At 40.8% G+C, this 18,392-nt stretch overlaps 1 protein-coding gene across 21 annotated transcripts in view; it reads left to right on the top strand.

Moving 5' to 3' along the window:
• Positions 1-18,392, top strand: part of ttn.2 (titin, tandem duplicate 2) — a 181,492-nt gene that overhangs the window by 74,875 nt on the left and 88,225 nt on the right. For 20 of the 21 annotated variants that reach the window (XM_082969061.1, XM_082969075.1, XM_082969074.1 and 17 more), the window contains 30 exons: positions 187-243; positions 2,780-3,175; positions 3,549-3,818; positions 3,925-4,200; positions 4,299-4,438; positions 4,574-4,700; positions 4,792-5,061; positions 5,211-5,477; positions 5,625-5,888; positions 5,990-6,129; positions 6,336-6,462; positions 6,588-6,854; positions 6,979-7,245; positions 7,358-7,624; positions 7,716-7,855; positions 7,980-8,106; positions 8,832-8,974; positions 10,844-10,967; positions 13,407-13,673; positions 13,810-13,907; positions 14,238-14,406; positions 14,644-14,910; positions 15,100-15,366; positions 15,596-15,874; positions 15,988-16,396; positions 16,556-16,680; positions 16,793-17,059; positions 17,150-17,419; positions 17,592-17,894; positions 18,016-18,318. In XM_082969061.1, coding sequence (XP_082825187.1) covers positions 187-243; positions 2,780-3,175; positions 3,549-3,818; positions 3,925-4,200; positions 4,299-4,438; positions 4,574-4,700; positions 4,792-5,061; positions 5,211-5,477; positions 5,625-5,888; positions 5,990-6,129; positions 6,336-6,462; positions 6,588-6,854; positions 6,979-7,245; positions 7,358-7,624; positions 7,716-7,855; positions 7,980-8,106; positions 8,832-8,974; positions 10,844-10,967; positions 13,407-13,673; positions 13,810-13,907; positions 14,238-14,406; positions 14,644-14,910; positions 15,100-15,366; positions 15,596-15,874; positions 15,988-16,396; positions 16,556-16,680; positions 16,793-17,059; positions 17,150-17,419; positions 17,592-17,894; positions 18,016-18,318 — 6,693 coding nt within the window. The remainder of the gene's footprint in view (positions 1-186; positions 244-2,779; positions 3,176-3,548; positions 3,819-3,924; positions 4,201-4,298; positions 4,439-4,573; positions 4,701-4,791; positions 5,062-5,210; positions 5,478-5,624; positions 5,889-5,989; positions 6,130-6,335; positions 6,463-6,587; positions 6,855-6,978; positions 7,246-7,357; positions 7,625-7,715; positions 7,856-7,979; positions 8,107-8,831; positions 8,975-10,843; positions 10,968-13,406; positions 13,674-13,809; positions 13,908-14,237; positions 14,407-14,643; positions 14,911-15,099; positions 15,367-15,595; positions 15,875-15,987; positions 16,397-16,555; positions 16,681-16,792; positions 17,060-17,149; positions 17,420-17,591; positions 17,895-18,015; positions 18,319-18,392) is intronic. The other variant, XM_082969068.1, reaches the window with a different exon arrangement.

The raw sequence follows: 18,392 nt of genomic DNA, 5'->3' as shown, positions 1-18,392 counted from the left end.
CACATGGTGTTTGACATTGTGTATTATATACCCATCTCCCATCATCCATTGTTAATTTGTTTCCATCATCACCCTTTGTCTTTATTTATCTCTCCATATTGAATGTACAATTCTGAGTAAAATATTTATAAGGGATTTGAATGTGATCTGTCTTTACGGTATAGTCATTTTAAATATCTTAAACAGATGGAAAGCCAGCAGAAGAAGCAGGCACAGGCAGAGGTAGAGGTAGAGGCCTCAAAGGTAAGACTGGTTACATCCATGTGAAAATAAGAACTTTTTTAGAGTGCAGCGTCAGCACACTCTACTCTCAATGTTCTCACTGTAACTTATTTTGAATAGTTATATAATAACCAACAATAAGCACTGTTCGAATGATTCATCTTAAATTGCTTGTCAACAGCTTTTTAATATAATTGATACTTTTTAAACTATTAACCTTTTTGTCCTCCCCAAAGCCTCCATCCACTTCAATGGGATGTCTTCAGCACTATAAACTTCCCATAATTCAGCAATGACATCCAACATTTTATCCACTGTCAACACTTGCTTTTGATACAAATCAGCTACTTTGACCACTTTCCTAACAATTTAGACAAAACTTAGTCTATAACCAGGTTTCCATCCAACCTTTTTATGCGAGTGAAGTACATGTCGGATAAAAAATGTCACAACAGGCCTGATGAAAAAGCTAATTTGTCGCTACTTTCCAAATGTTGACAAAACAAAACATGTTAGACAAGGTGGGATCTTTTTGTGTCGGTAAAATTAATTATGTGAGAAATGGCGGTGGAACTATTTTATGCGCAAATATTGATTATAATAACCATCATATTGTCACACGATGACATGTTGTGTGGTCCTCCGACGATGACTTGGGAAAACATGCAGTCTATTAGGCTACAGATGAAATACGTTATGATGAATTTCACAGGGTGGTGAAAGTGCAAGATGATGAGCTTAGTGCTCCTTTCCAGTAAATATCAAAGGTCTTATTCTGGTGACATGATGATCTATGCTGGCTGCTGATTGACAAATAAAAATGATCTCACTCTTTTTTTCCATAATAATCTCATTATGTAGGCTATACTATATACTGTATCTACTACCAATCCAGAGATAAAGCTGTGTTACTAACCTTGTCAACTACTTTTTCTCTTAACTTTTAAAATCTGAAATTTTGACCTCTTTCCCAACAAGTTAGACAAAAACTAGGAGTGTATGAAATCTTTGTTTCTTTCTCTGTTTTTCAAATAATATAATGGAAATGTATTCTACCAGTACAGAAATACAGCTATTTAAGTAACATAAACTTCTTTCTTTGGTTGCTACGGTCTTAGAAAAAAAGGTGCAATCTAGAACTTAAAAGGGTTCTTCGGCTGTCCCCATAAGAGAACCTTTTGAAGAACCCTTTTTGGTTCCAGGTAGAACCCTTTTGAGTTCAATGTAGAACCCTTTACACAGAGGGTTCTACCTGGAACCCAAAAGGGTTCTACCTGGAACCAAAAAGAGTTCTACCTGGAACCAAAAAGTTATCCTATAGGGACAGCCAAAGAATCCTTCTGGAACCCTTTTTTCTAAGTGTAGTTATGCAGGCTGGCTAACATTCCCTTGCTAGCCAACTAAATGTATTATTCATAATGAGGAAGCTGTCTTACTGCAGTTAATACAGTAACTATCTAACATTTGCTGTATCTAGCAGCATGTTGAATTAAGCAATGAGAGACTGCTGGTCGAGTCCATGTCCAAGTCACTAATGGTCGAATATATATATAAAATGTATATATATTAAATTAATAACCTTTATTTAACTAGGCAAATTATTATTTACAACGACGGCCAAACCCTAACCCAGACGACACCGGGTCAATTGGGCGCTGCCCTATGGGACTCCCAAACACACCTGGTTGTGTTACAGCCTGGAATCGAACCAGGGTCTGTAATGACACCTCTAGCACTGAGATGCAGTTTCTTAGACCGCTGCGCCACTCGGGAGCCCCCCCCCCAAGTGCAGTGATAATTCAAATGGAACCGTTAACAGGCATTTATCATGTATTATCTTGAATAACAAGCACCTATCAACCAAACAGCATTCAGGATACAAACTCCCTGTTTTATAAAGGGTACTATCTCACTACTATTTCTCTGATAGTCACTAGCCTGATTCTACTTCACTAGCATACATTTTTCAACACAAGCCAGTAGCATCTAAAAATGTAAACTTCTAAACTTCTTCCACTACCATAAAAATACTGTACCTTTGCACACACATTTTCTATTAGGAAAAATATGTTTCTAGTTTAACACTGTAAGAGTTAACATTGTAAGTGTTACAAATGTATTAGTTTGAACATTTGAACACTTTTAAAGTTGCACTATGCAGAAATCGCTCCTCCATTTCTTGGTTGCTAAAACTCTAATAGTTCGCCTAATTTCAGTTTATGTGACAAAATATATATAGTGTAGAGAATCATTGTATCTAAACCACCGTGAAATATAGTTTCCATAACCAAAAATATTGTTGTTTCAGCTGTTTGAAGCTGGTGTACAAAACCAAAAGTAAAAGATGCAAAAACAAAACTTAGGAACGGGACGCATAGAAATAGTGCACATAGAACAGATCTACAGTTTCTTAGACTTGCTTTCAAGTAGAATGATAGATCTATAACTCACATTTCTATGTGAATTTGGTCAGTTCGCCCAAAACATTACATATCGACACTTTAACTGATGTAAACAGGCTAAACATCTAATCTGTGTAATTGTGTCTGAATTTTAGCAGGCAAAACCCCATCCCCTGGTGAAGGCAGGGGTAGAGGACTGAAACCCGGTGGTGGAGGAGACAAACCACCCGATGCTAATCCTTTCGGATTCCAGCTTAAAGCAGTTCCACTGAAGTTCACGAAACCGCTCAAAGACATAGTGTTACAAGAAGGTGACGCTGTTGGTGCTTCTGCTACGTTTGAGTGTGAGGTTTCACCTTCTACTGCAGTAACTACATGGATGAAAGATGACAGCAACCTAAGAGAGAGTCCAAAACACAAATTCACCTCTGATGGCAAAGATCGCAGACTAGCCATTATTGACGTCCAACTTTCTGACACTGGAGAATATACCTGTGTGGCCAAGCTGGGCAACAAGGAAAAGACAACAACCGCTAAACTCATTGTTGAAGGTATTTCAGATAATTATGAATTTATGTATTTATAAGAATCTTATTTTTTTAACAAAATCATGTAAACCACTGAAAACCTGATCACAATTAATTTACTGGTAATGTAGATTAAATAAAAATGTTTTACTTAATGTTTTGTTTTATATTGTTTTATAAAAATGTATACCGTATAACTACACAATTTTATGGAAAGTACTCCCTTTTTGATAAAGTATTCCTTAATCTATGTAGCTTCTATGTCAGATTTAAGTTGCAATGATTGTTACATGTATGTATTATTGATATGCGTTGATGCATTTTACCTTTACATTTTGATGCAAATAACTTGAATGTAATTAACGACCTAATACTAACCCAATACTTACGCATTCAGAACTGCCCGTGAAGTGGGTGAAGGAGCTGGATGAGGAGACGTCAGTCCTGAAGGGGCAGCCTATGTACCTGACCTGTGAGTTGAACAAGGAGAGAGAAGTGACCTGGATGAAGAGTGGTAAGGTCCTCAAAGTAATCCCTGGAAAGGTGGCCATCAACGTCATTGGAATGCAACATGCCGTTACGATCCAGAACACGGGCGATGACGACGCTGGAATCTACGCATGCGAGTGTGAACTCATCAGGACCAAAACAACTGTGAAAATCATTGGTTTGTAGATAATTCCCTAAATAAACTGTTGACACCTACCAACGATATAAATATACTCTTATCTGTTCATCTATGTACAAAAACTGATTACATCTTAATTTTACAGAAATTATCAGAGACTGGTTGGTGAAACCATTGAGAGATCAGCATGTGAAACCCAAGGCCACTGCCACTTTCAAGTGTGAGCTCTTCAAAGAAACCCCCAACTGGAAGTTTTTCAAAGGCAACGATGAGATTACTAATGATCCTACTGACAAGACTGAGGTCAAGAAAGAAGGAAAAGTCTTGACTCTCACAATAAAGAATGCACAGCCCGACGATATTGGAGAATATGCCATGGAAGTTGAAGGCCACAGATACACAGCTAAACTGACTCTTGGAGGTTGGTTGCACAATCACACATATTTTGTATGTTGTTGAATCAAGGAAGGCTACCTACATGAAGTGAATGCTTATTATATACTTATGATATTTTTACAGAACGTGAAGCTCAGATCTTGAAGCCTCTCTCCAGTTGTGAGGTGGTCGAGAAAGAGGATGTTACATTTGAAACTGAGATATCTGAAGAGGATGTGCCTGGAGAATGGAAACATAGAGGGCAGGTCTTAACAAGATCACCGGTAAGACTTGTCTTATGATTTGACTGAAATATTTCCCCAGACATTAACCGTAACCTAAACTTTCAGAAAAACTGTTTTAAATGTTGAACAGTCTTCGATATCTGTTTAACTTTTTTTTTTTCTTTGCACTTTCAGACATGTGAGATCAAAATGGAGGGCAAGAAACGTTTCCTAACTCTGAAAAGTGTTCCACTGGACGCGTCTGGTGAAGTGTCTTATACAGCTCTGAATGCTGTCACTAGTGCTGTGCTCACAGTCAAGGGTAAGCAGTTGTTCCAAGAGCAAATTATCTATGTATGTATCGAATATATTATGCATGTATTGATAAAGAGATCATTATTTGTATCTCCCAGAACTGGAAATGGACTTCACAGTCCCCTTGAAGGACGTGTCTGTACCTGAAAAGAAACAGGCTATGTTTGAGTGTACTATCACAAAGGATGTGCCTAAAGTCATGTGGTTTAAGGGTTCTGACACCATTGGTACATCAGACAAAAAATATGAAATAATCGATGATGGAAAAAAACACATGTTGGTCATAAACAATTGTGAGTTTGATGATGAGGGATTTTACAGTATTGAAGCCTTGGGCAAAAAGTCAACCGCTACACTCACTGTGGAGGGTAAGTGTGGAACCATTGTTATTAGATTTGACGTCCTTTGAGTGGTTTTCGTTTGCTATCATCAAAAGTTGTTCCCTGTGATTCATTAATTAATTTACGAGTTGGAATTTCTTTTAACTAAGTCCAATATGCACTCATCTAACATATAGGTATGAGGCTCAAATTTGAATTGCCACTTCAGGACCAAACTGAGAAGGAAGGTAACACTGCTCGGTTTGAGCTTGAGCTCTCTCATGAGAATGTACCTGTGACATGGTACAAAAATGAAACCAAACTCCATGTGAGCCGAACCGTGCTCATCTATAGTCGTGGAAAGAAACATACACTAGAAATCAAGGAGTTGACTCTAGATGATATCTGCCAGATTAAGGCAGAGGCTAAAGGAATTCCCTCAATGGCAAACCTGACGGTGATAGGTAACCCCTGCTTTGTTCCTTTATTTATTGTTTGTTTCTTTGTTGTGATTGAAATCCTTGAACTCATTTAAGGATTTGCACCATGCTACATTACATAAATGCAGAATACAAAACCCGTATCCTCCTGATGACTTTTCCATGTTCCAGAGGGTGATGCATACTTCGTAGTGAAGTTGCAGGATTATACTGCAGTCGAGAAAGACGAAGTAACTCTGGACTGTGAACTCAGCAAAGATGTCCCAGTCATGTGGTACCATAATGAGACTGAAATTAAGGCCTCTAAGATGGTAACCATAAGTGCTGATGCAAATCGAAGAGTGTTGTCCATTAAGAAAGTGGATGACAGAGATAAGGGCCAATACATATGTGATTGTGGAACGGACAAAACCATGGCAAATATTAACATCGAGGGTAAGCAATTACAAATGTTTGTCATAGAACAAACATTTATTTTGAGAACATTCGTGCGTTTTTTTTCTTGTAATTGTAATGTTCTCAATCCTGAATTGCAGCTCGAGATATAAAGATAACTCGCCCAATGTATGGCGTTGAGGTCTTTGATGGTGAGACCGCTCGTTTTGAGGTAGAACTCTCTGAAGATGATGTTCATGGACAGTGGAAACTGAACGGAGAAGTCCTTACTCAATCCCCTGTATGTTACATAGACCAAATAATTCTCACTGTTGTGTTACCATTCTACCACTCATATCAATTACGTGATCATTCATTCACATCCATTACGTTATCTTGAAATATTATAATGAAACAGCCTATAGCATTCTCCCCCTCCTTCCTCCCTTTCCTCTTCGTCTTCATCTAATCTGGACAATTTGACATTAATTTTACCACCATTTGCAGGATATTGAAATCATAGAGGACGGTGCAAAGCACACGTTGATATTGTACAACCTCAAGGCCCCCTTGTCAGGGGAGATTGGATTTACAGCTGCCAATGCTAAATGTGTTGCTAATCTGAAAGTGAAAGGTGAGATTAAAAAGAAACATTTGGTTGGTGATCTAATCTGATAATGTAAATGTAAATATTTTCAGTGGTGGTGTTCTATGCATTGCCACGATGCCACATTGTCTCTGTTTCCTTCTGAAATACAGAGAGTCCTATTACATTTGTCACACCTTTGAGTGATGTGCAAGTGTATGAAAAGGATGAGGCCAGATTTGAGTGTGAGGTGTCGAGAGAACCCAAGAGCTTCCGTTGGTTCAAGGGATCTCATGAGTTGACAGCTGATGATAAGTTTGATATTATCCATGAGGGAAAAAGACACACTCTGGTGGTCAAATCTGCCGCATATGATGATGAAGCTAAGTACATATTTGAGGCAGAAGACAAGAGAACCACTGGCAAACTAGTTATCCAAGGTAATCTGAAGATATTTTTTTGTGCTTCCTGTTTAAATCCTGATTCAATTCATTACAAGTGATTGAAATTGATCTTCTCACGATGACGATGATTTAATTTCTTATGAATTGAATGTCTTATCAGGAATTCGCCTTGAGTTTGTCAAGCCCATTAAGGATGTCACTGTCAAGGAGCGTGAGACGGCAGAGTTCAGTATTGAACTCTCACATGACAACATCCAGGTCACCTGGTACAAGAACGGTGTGCGTTTGCATCCCAGCAAAGTTGTGCACATGTCAGACGATGGCAAGATGCACAAATTGACCTTCAAGGAGGTGTCCATTGATGACACATCCATGATCAAAGTAGAAGCCATGGGCAAAAGCTCAGAGGCCATGCTCACAGTCCTCGGTTAGTATACCGTTAAAATCCTTGAAACGTTGTTGGCGAAACAGGTGAGTTACCGTTGTCGAAAGTGAAATATCACACACACAACTCATCATGGTTTCTTTTTCATCAACAGAGGGAAAGCCTTACTTCACGACAAAACTGCATGACTACTCAGTCACTGAGAAGGATGAACTGACAATGGTTTGTGAACTGAGCAAGCCCAATGCAGAGGTGAAATGGTTCAAAGGTGGCCAGCAAATCACTCCCTCCAAGAATGTGGCCATCAAAGCCGATGGAAAGAGGCGTATGCTGATCATTAAGAAGACAGAGAAAGCCGACATTGGAGAATACACCTGTGATTGTGATTCGGATAAAACTACAGCCAAGCTCAACATTGAAGGTATCCTTTAGTGTTTTTAGCTCAGCATTTGAGGGATGCAGTGTCTTTTCTTTCATTCATACAAACACTTGTCTTTGTGTTTGTTCTACAGAGCGTGACATTAAGTTTGTCAGGCCCCTGTACAGCGTGGAAGTCACAGAAACTGAAATTGCCAAGTTTGAGACTGAGATCTCTGAGGAGGAAGTTCATGGTCACTGGAAACTCAAGGGAGAGGCCCTTCATCAGTCTGCTGTAAGAAAATATCCATATTATTATTACTACATAATTGGACGTTCCTTACTACGTTTCATAGCGGCTGAGAAAAAAATCACTTGATGATGATCACTTAGTGACTGTTTGTGTATTTTCTTTCAAGGACTGTGAGATAAAGGAGGAGGGTACAAGGCATGTGCTGATCCTGTACAACGTTCGCATGGATCAGGCCGGAGAAGTTGACTTCCAGGCTGCCAATGCTAAATCCAATGCTCAGCTTAGAGTTAAAGGTGAGAACGATTTAATACACTCACACATTTATCTGACAATTAGATAAATACTGATTTGTTAAAGCCACACTTTGTAAGATATGCATACCATCAAGTGAGCCACCAACAAAAACATTTAAGTATCCAATAACATTTGTTTAAATTGCCCTTAGGAGTACATTTAATCAGTAAAAATGTGTTTATGGTGGGTTTGAATGATACATTGTCCCAACTGTTAGTTGAATAAGGAAACCCCAGAGCTTTCAGATGAGGATGTAGTCAGGCATTTACAGCCCCTTTTAAGCAGGTGTCAAAAGTGTGTTTTACAAGGGAGGACTAAGGGAGAATTCCAACAGGTTGATTGACAGGGACAGATTGCCTAGTCGATGGTTTGGCAGGGTGTGGGCTAATGGCCAATCAGGTGTTGTGGCTATTTTAGAAGCCACATGCCTTATCTAGAGTGGGCGGTTAGTGATTGGCAGAGCTAATGTACAACCTGCCGTACTTCAAAGTTTTCTGCTGACCATATAGATCTCAAGGAAACTGGGTATGCAAATGAGAAAGCCCCCCCCCCCAATGACAAGTCTCTCTGCGTTAGTCCTAGCAGTTTTCCTGGTGGTTTACAGGGCTCCTGAGCAGTGGCCGGCCATCAGGGGATCCGCAAAAATGAGGATTAGCAGTTAAGGATTTACCGGTTTCTCTTGGGATTTTGGAATGACTAACGATGTCTTCTCCTCAATCTAAAGCGCGAGTGATCGGCCTGCTGCGGCCTCTCAAGGATGTTACTGTTACTGCCGGGGAGACCGCCACCTTCGACTGTGAACTGTCATATGAAGGAATTGCTGTGGAATGGTTCCTAGGGGGTGCAAAGTTGGAGCCAAGTGACAGAGTAAGTGTTTATACCATCTTAAACACTGACAACACCTCAAGTAATTGATATGGAAACATGCCAAGACTTTGAACTGTACTTATAAACAACAGTTTTTCCATATGACTGACAAATACATGTTAAACATGAGTTTGCCTATAACTCCAGCACCTGCGGAAAGTACCTGGATGTGCGCATGTTCTTCAGCTTTTGACAAATACATGTTGTCATGGAATTTACTACCTGGATTATCACCTATTCTCATATCCCAAATACTTTAAGTGTTTTAACATGATCTCAACTATCTCCTATGTTTACCTTAATTTTATTCCAAATGTTTGTTTAATTTAAAAGGATCTTAGATTGTCCTGTTGCATTATTTACTTTAATAAATTTTGTTTTAATTTTCTTGCATGTGCAACCTACATGCTTTCTGCATATAGACCTGTGAGGATCAGGATTCCAGTTGGGGATTTGATCTGGGTTTTGAGATAACGCAGGAGGGCTTTTCTGCCCTGCAAGCGTTCTTCTAGTTATTTTTAACCGCTTCAAGTGTGTGCGTCCAGTGGCAGGTGGCTTGAAGAGCTATTTCACAGTTATAATTTTTAAATCTGAAATGTGTTGTGTTAGGCCTGTACATATTTAATTATTTAATTCATTCCTGTGGGTTTGAAGTGTGAAACGTTATATGATAGGTTGATTTACGATGTTGTGTAGCCTGGTTTTCTCTTCAGTTACGATCAGTTATATAAACTCAGCAAAAAAAGAAACGTCCCTTTTTCAGGACCCTGTCTTTCAAAGGTAATTCGTAGAAATCCAAATAACACAGATTTTCATTGTAAAGGGTTTAAACACTGTTTCCCATGCTTGTTCAATGAACCATAAAAGGACAGCTGATCATCCTCGCAGTGGCAGACCACGTGTAACAACACCTGCACAGGATCGGTACATCCGGACATTACACCTGCGGGACATGTACAGGATGGCAACAACCAGGAACACACAATCCCTCCATCAGTGCTCAGACTGTCCGCAATAGGCTGAGAGAGGCTGGACTGAGGGCTTGTAGGCCTGTTGTAAGGCAGGTCCTCACCAGACATCACCGGCAACAATGTCGCCTATGGGCACAAACCCACCGTCGCTGGACCAGACAGGACTGGCAAAAAGTGTTCTTCACTGATGAGTCACAGTTTTGTCTCATTAGGGGTGATGGTCAGATTTGCATTTATCGTCGAAGGAATGAGCATTACGAGGCCTGTACTCTGGAGTGGGATCCATTTGGAGGTGGAGGGTCCGTTATGGTCTGGAGCGGTGTGTCACAGCATCATCGGACTGAGCTTGTTGTCATTGCAGGCAATGTCAATGCTGTGCGTTACAGGGAAGACATCCTCCTCCCTCATGTGGTACCCTACCTGCAGGGTTGTTGTTTTAAAGTGGCTGTTTAAAGTTGTTTGAAATATCTTGTGTGCAAAAGAATATAGTCTACCTTGCAATAGATACAGCTAAATAACTGCTCGATAATCATTTGCCAAAGGCCTGTGAATGAACTGCTATGATCTTCATGTTTTCACATATGTCATTAGGCATGTCATGACTATTTGTAATAGGGAAAAAAACTATAGAACCTATGACTGTGATTGCTGTACCACTGTACCATAACTGGTAGTTCTATATTGTTTACATTCAAGAGGTTTTGTCTTAGTTAACCAACTCCCCCAGGCTTTGGGAAAGTGGAGGAGTCAGATGGCAACAGGAGTTAAAATTGAGCCTAGGGCCCCTTCAGTCCCTTGTCACCAGCTGCTGATGTTCAATCAGGGGAAGAAGTAAATAGCTTGACCACCCATAGCTGTCACCGTCCCCCTGATTAATCAAACTGCTTGATTTGCACAGGTGGTCACCCGAGCAGAAGGCAAAACTCACACTCTGACTCTCAGAGATGTCAAGATTTCAGAGGATGGGGAAGTTAAACTCACTGCAAAGGATTTCCAGATTGAGGCCAGACTACATGTGAATGGTAGGTTGCGGTTTGTGGTATTTAGTTGTGGTTGTTATAGAGATTATTGCCCCAACTGCTCTCTTAACCAACATTGAGACCTGTTTTTTTGTGAATTCGATAAGGTTAAACAACAATATAGTCCCAATATTTACTCTATAAAGCATACTGGACAGATAAATATGGTGCACTATATGGTGCTATATAGACCAGGTTCATAGTAACGCAATGATTCCACTTTACATTAAATGGCCAGAATTGGGAGTATTTACCTTGCATTTACATACAGTGAGGGGAAAAAGTATTTGATCCCCTGCTGATTTTGTACGTTTGCCCATTGACAAAGAAATGATCAGTCTATAATTTTAATGGTAGGTTTATTTGAACAGTGAGAGACAGAATAACAACAAAAAAATCCTGAAAATGCATGTCAAAAATGTTATAAAATGATTTGCATTTTAATGAGGGAAATAAGTATTTGACCCCTCTGCAAAACATGACTTAGTACTTGGTGGCAAAACCCTTGTTGGCAATCACAGAGGTCAGATGTTTCTTGTAGTTGGCCACCAGGTTTGCACACATCTCAGGAGGGATTTTGTCCCACTCCTCTTTGCATATCTTCTCCAAGTCATTCATGTTTCGAGGCTGATGTTTGGCAACTCGAACCTTCAGCTCCCTCCACAGATTTTCTATGGGATTAAGGTCTGGAGACTGGCTAGGCCACTCCAGGACCTTAATGTGCTTCTTCTTGAGCCACTCCTTTGTTGCCTCGGCCGTGTGTTTTGGGTCACTGTCATGCTGGAATACCCATCCACGACCCATTTTCAATGCCCTGGCTGAGGGAAGAAGGTTCTCACCCAAGATTTGACGGTACATGGCCCCGTCCATCGTCCCTTTGATGCGGTGAAGTTGTCCTGTCCCCTTAGCAGAAAAACACCCCAAAAGCATAATGTTTCCACCTCCATGTTTGACGGTGGGGATGGTATTCTTGGGGTCATAGGCAGTATTCCTCCTCCTCCAAACACGGCGAGTTGAGTTGATGCCAAAGAGCTCCATTTTGGTTTCATCTGACCACAACACTTTCACCCAGTTGTCCTCTGAATCATTCAGATGTTCATTGGCAAATATCAGACGGGCATGTATATGTGCTTTCTTGAGCAGGGGGACCTTGCGGGCGCTGCAGGATTTCAGTCCTTCACGGCGTAGTGTCTTACCAATTGTTTTCTTGGTGACTATGGTCCCAGCTGCCTTGAGATCATTGACAAGATCCTCCTGTGTAGTTCTGGGCTGATTCCTCACCGTTCTCATGATCATTGCAACTCCACAAGGTGAGATCTTGCATGGAGCCCCAGGCCGAGGGAGATTGACAGTTATTTTGTGTTTCTTCCATTTGCGAATAATCGCACCAACTGTTGCCACCTTCTCACCAAGCTGCTTGGCGATGGTCTTGTAGCCCATTCCAGCCTTGTGTAGGTCTACAATCTTGTCCTGACATCCTTGGAGAGCTCTTTGGTCTTGGCCATGGTGGAGAGTTTGGAATCTGATTGATTGATTGCTTCTGTGGACAGGTGTCTTTTATACAGGTAACAAGCTGAAATTAGCAGTGCTCCCTTTAAGAGTGTACTCCTAATCTCAGCTCGTTACCTGTATAAAAGACACCTGGGAGCCAGAAATCTTTCTGATTGAGAGGGGGTCAAATACTTATTTCCCTCATTAAAATGCAAATCAATTTATAACATTTTAGACATGCGTTTTTCTGGATTTTTTTGTTGTTATTCTGTCTCTCACTGTTCAAATAAACCTACCATTACAATTATAGACTGATCATTTCTTTGTCAGTGGGCAAACGTACAAAATCAGCAGGGGATCAAATACTTTTTCCCCTCACTGTAGGTTGGCAGAGTATAAATACTGTGTGAGTACACATTGTGACATAGATTCAGATTTCTTTAGACAATATTTGTCTCCTTGATGCAAAGCACAGACAACAATATAATGTTGGTGGGTCAGGTTTTAATGGTGTGGGAGCATGATCTACCCAACCAGTCTGAATTAAATGAGAGGCCCATCAGCAAATAATGCTGTGTTAAGTATGAAATGAGAGCCTGTGAGACAGTCATGTATGCTTTTATAACAGGGTGAGGAGAGGTGTACCCACAATGTTAAGTTTGAATACAAATGTATTAAAAGTATGAATATGTACAGTAATTGCACAAACAACAAACAAGTTGAAGGAATTACATAACGGAATGTGTAGCTTACACTGTAACTGTACCTGCCTTTGTAACTACCAAGTCAAAAAAATATATGTTTTAGGCCACTTAATCTAAAGAGGGACCATAACAATAATAATAGTTGGTGGTACTAATAGAATTTGGTCAAATGAGTTTGTTGGTTTCCTAAGCTGTTATGATATGTAAAGGACAAGTCATCATGTGTAATTCATGTGTGAACTCACAGAGCCACCAGTTGAGTTCAGCAAGCCTCTGGAGGACCAGACAGTTGAGGAAGAGGCTACTGCTACTTTGGAGTGTGAAGTCTCCAGAGAAAATGCTGAGGTCACGTGGTTCCAGGACGGACAGGAGATACGCAAAACTAAGAAATATGACATTGTTGCCGATGGCCGCAAGAGAAGACTAATCATTCATGGCTGCACTCTTGATGATTCAAAAACATATACCTGCGACGCCTCAGAATTCAAAACCTCTTGCTTCCTTAACGTTGAACGTAAGTAAAGTATAGATAATTATATTGTTTGTTTGTTAAAGTATAAATTAAAAACCTTTTGATATTGTTTGTTTGTTGTTAAGACTACACTTTAGTGTATTTGGCATACTGGTGTATTAATACTTAATCCTTACAGCTCCACATGTTGAGTTCTCTACGCCACTCCATGATGTTGAGGTCAAAGAAAAGGACTCTGCCAGATTTGAATGTGAAGTATCTCGCGAAAATGTCAAGGTATTGATTCCTGACCCTTGACCCCCTACCTCCCGGACCCTACCACTCTCCCAACCCCCACACAACACATGCACACACTTGTTCTCAAATGCACATTCAAACACACCTTCTTATTTGTATAACAAAATAATATAGTTGCATGTGGAGTTACAAAACATAATATTAAGACTGAGACTTGGTTGTTTCCTGTCTTCCACTGTTTTTCAACCTTTTACGCTGCTGTTACATTTTGCTCCCTTAATTGTTTCCTTCATTGTCTGGATCAGTACATCTTAACATCATTGTACCGTCATTGTAATGTCCTTGTTTTATGGCTGTTTCTGGAAACAGGTCCGTTGGTTGAAGGACAGCAGTGAAATCAGAAAGGGAAAGAAATATGAAATAATTGCCAAAGGTCGCCAACACATCCTCATCATCCACAAATCAGTGTTCGATGATGAAGCAGAATATGAATGTGATGCAAAGGTCTCCAAATCCTCTGGCATGCTTACAGTCATTGGTGAGTCTGGCACACTTTCTCTGCCTCAAAGTGTGAATCCCAAATGGCACCCTATTCTCTATATAGTGTACTACTTTTGACCAGGGCCCACATAGGGATCTGGTCAAAAGTAGTGCACTATATAAGGAATAGGGGGAGATTTGGGACATAGGCAAATAAATTCATTTTAATGTTATATACTATAATCGACTTATCATAATGTATTGACTTAACGGTTATATTGTATTTCCTTTGCAGAGGAAGAGGCTAGGTTCACCAGGAACCTGTCTAACGTGGAGGGAACAGAAACAGACAGCGTGAAGATGATTTGTGAAGTGTCAAAGGCCGATGCTGATGTCATGTGGTATAAAGGAGACCAGGAACTGCCAGAGGGAGGAAGATACGATCAGATCGTAGACGGCAGGAAGAGGATACTCATCATTCAGGATCTCAAAACAGATGATGCTGGAGAGTACCATTGCAAATTGTCCAGCTCAAAGACAACTGGAAACCTGAAAATAAATGGTAATGAAATCAGACATGAGCTCTGTTTAATTTAGTCAGTTAAAGACCTTTGTCCGGTGGAGAAAGTTAAATATCCTGGGTAGTGGCTCCACACTGGCAATACTATTATGAAAACTAAATCAAGGGATGCAGGTAAAAGTATTTGTGGAAAATGAGAGCATATACACTAATCTGTTTTTGTTCTTCCAGAACTGGCTGCTGAGTTTATCTCCAAGCCTCAGAGTCAGGAGGTGGTTGAGGGAGAAAAGGCTGAGTTTGTCTGCTCAGTCTCTAAAGACACATTCATTGTCAAATGGATGAAGGATGATCAGGAGCTAGAAAAAGGGGACAAGTACGACATTGTCTGTGATGGCAAGAGAAGAATACTTGTTATCAAGAACTCTGAACCCAAGGATGAGGGAGCCTATGTTGCCCTCATTGGTACCACCAGAGCTACAGCTGACCTGTTTGTTCTTGGTATGTCATCAATATGTTTGTTTTCTTTTCTATTCCAACCTCTCCAATGTGTATGTGTACAGTATATGTGTCTTTCGGTTGTGGTTGCGATAAAGTACATTTTCTGTTAGACCTGCATGTACAATTGGACAATAAAGTAATATTCTTCTAAGATTTTCTTAGAGGCAGCCTTGGGGAAATAATTAATTCGATATACTAACTTGTGTTTCTTTCACTTTGATTTCCACAGAAAAACTCAGGATCATTACACCAATCAAAGACACAGAAGCTAAAGAGGGACAAGAGATGGTCTTCAACTGTGAGGTGAACTCTGAGGGAGCTAAAGCTAAGTGGCTGAAGAACGATGAGACCATGTTTGAGAGCAGCAAGTTCGTCATGATCCAGAAAGACAACGTGTTCTCTCTGAGGATCAAGGATGCTGAGAAGTCAGATGAAGGGAACTATACTATTACATTAACTAACCACCGTGGTGAACATGCCAAGAGCTCTGGCAAACTTACCGTAAAAGGTGAACACATTTTTGTTATCAATTTGACCAATGGCTAATTTGATGTAGTAGTATGTCTTATTTTTGTTTGAATTGAGCTACATGACTAACTGATTTCTTTGTTTTGTCAACAGAGGAGAGTCTGAAGATCATTGTACCTCTTGAGGACTGCGACACACAGGAAAAGAAGACTGTTAGCTTCTCTTGCAAGGTCAACAGGCAGAAGGTTACTCTGAAATGGATGAAGGCTGGTCAGGAGATCACACTCAGCAAACGCATCCTCTACAGGGTGGACCAATACAAGCACACACTGACCATCAAGGACTGTACTCTCGCTGATGAGGGTGAATACACCGTCATGGCTGGTGATGACAAGTCTACAGCTGAGATGATCATCAGTGAAGCCCCCACTGACTTCTCCGCACAACTCAAAGACCAGACCATCACTGAGTTTGAGGATGCTGAGTTCACCTGCAAACTCACCAAGGAGAAGGCTGAGGTGAAATGGTACAGGAATGGACGTGAGATCAGAGAGGGACCCAGGTAGGAAAACCTTTAGACTGCTATGAGGCACGATCACTGTCACTTTATTGACACTGAAACTAAATCTTTAAAGCTAATTTACCCCTAAGGGCCACTCCAGGATTTTCATTAAATACAGAAAAGCATATTGTAACATTATCCATTTGTTTTTTTTGCAAGGTACATCTTTGAAAAAGAGGGCAAGACCTGCAGGCTGCGTATCAAGGAGTGCAGACCAGATGATGAGTGTGAATATTCTTGTGGCGTCGATGAAAGGAGATCACATGCCCAACTCTTTGTTGAAGGCAAGCCTCTTGAATTCGTTCTATGATTCTGTTTGTGTGAGTCCATTTTTCTAACCGTTCTGTATGAATTCATGTTTCACAAATTCAATTTCTTGTGTAATCTTTATTCCAGAGACCGCAGTTGAGATTGTCAGACCACCTCAGGATGTGTTTGAGCCTCCAGGCTCTGATATTGTGTTTGAGGTGGAGCTCAACAAAGACAGAGTTGAGGTCAAATGGTTGAGGAACAACATGACCATTGTCCAGGGTGACAAGTACCAGATGATGAGCGAGGGCAAGATCCACAGACTCCAGGTGTGTGAGATCAGGCCTCGTGACCAGGGAGAGTACAGAATAATCGCCAAAGACAAGGATGCCAGAGCCAAGCTGGAACTGGCAGGTATGTCATCATAGGCTTCATATCCTCTCCGATTCCACAATAAATCAATCCTTTTATTATTTGATCTTATAATTGTTTATTCCTCTACAGCTAAGCCAAATATCAAGACTATGGATCAGAGCTTAGTAACAGACGCTGGAAAGCCCATCGTCATGTTAGTGCCCTACAGCGCGTATCCTAAAGCTGAGGCTGAGTGGTTCTATGATAACGTCAGCCTGCCCAAGGACAACATCCACACCGTTGGGGACAGCACAGAGTACAGGCTGAAGGACCCTAAGAAGTCCGATCAGGGACGTTACAAGGTTATCATCAAGAACAAACACGGACAGGGAGAGGCATTCATTAATCTGGATGTCATTGGTAAGTTGCCTTTCAATCCACTCTTGTATTTAAATGGATAACGGGAAAGGATATTTTTCATGGAAGGAACATTTTTCTTGGAAAGGATATTTTTCTTGGAAGGGATCTTTTTTTTGGAATTTGTTGTTGTTCATATGGATTCCATTTATTCATGTATTTTTGCCTCCCACAGATGTCCCTGGACCCGTGAAGAGCCTTCACGTGGTTGACACTGCCGATGGTGAGGTCAGCCTGGTCTGGGAAGAGCCAGAGAGCGATGGTGGCAGCAAGATCATTACATACTTGGTGGAGAGGCGTGATGTCAAGCGCAAGACATGGACTCTTGCAACTGACCACTCCGACGCTCCAGAATACACTGTGACCGGACTCCAGAGGGAATCCATGTACCTATTCCGTGTTTGTGCTCGCAACAGAGTGGGCAGTGGACCAAATGTTGAGACAGAGAAACCTGGTGTTTATGCCAAGAACAAGTTTGGTAAGCAAACTATTTGATATTGTAATAATCACCTCATGCAGTATCATTATTCAAACGAAACTGGTTCCAACAATGAACTGCCGACCAGAAAAGTGAATTACAACCTGCCGTTATATTTCAGATGTTCCTGATGCTCCTCAGGATGTGAGTGTTGGAAACGTGAGTAAGTTTGGTGCCACAGTCTCCTGGGAAAAACCAGTGTCTGACGGAGGGTCTGAGATCACATCCTACATCGTTGAGTCCCGTGACAGGACCTCTGTGAAGTGGGCTGTGGCTATGATCAGTAAACCAACAGATCGCAGCGCAATCATCAACGACGTCATTGAGAACAAGGAATACATCTTTCGTGTCAAGGCTGAAAACAAGGCTGGCATTGGCAAACCGAGTGCTGCTACCAATCCAGTTAAGATCATGGACCCCATTGGTAAGTTATTTCACTTCTGAAAGTTGCTGAAATGTTATTACTGAAATACATGCACTGTTTTAACATACAAACAT

The sequence above is a fragment of the Salmo salar genome, chromosome 25, assembly GCF_965601325.2.
Source record: "Salmo salar chromosome 25, fSalSal1, whole genome shotgun sequence".
In the NCBI taxonomy this organism is placed as follows: Eukaryota; Metazoa; Chordata; class Actinopteri; order Salmoniformes; family Salmonidae; genus Salmo; species Salmo salar.
Note: the sequence above shows the minus strand (reverse complement) of the source record. Positions and strands in the feature narration are given on the sequence as shown.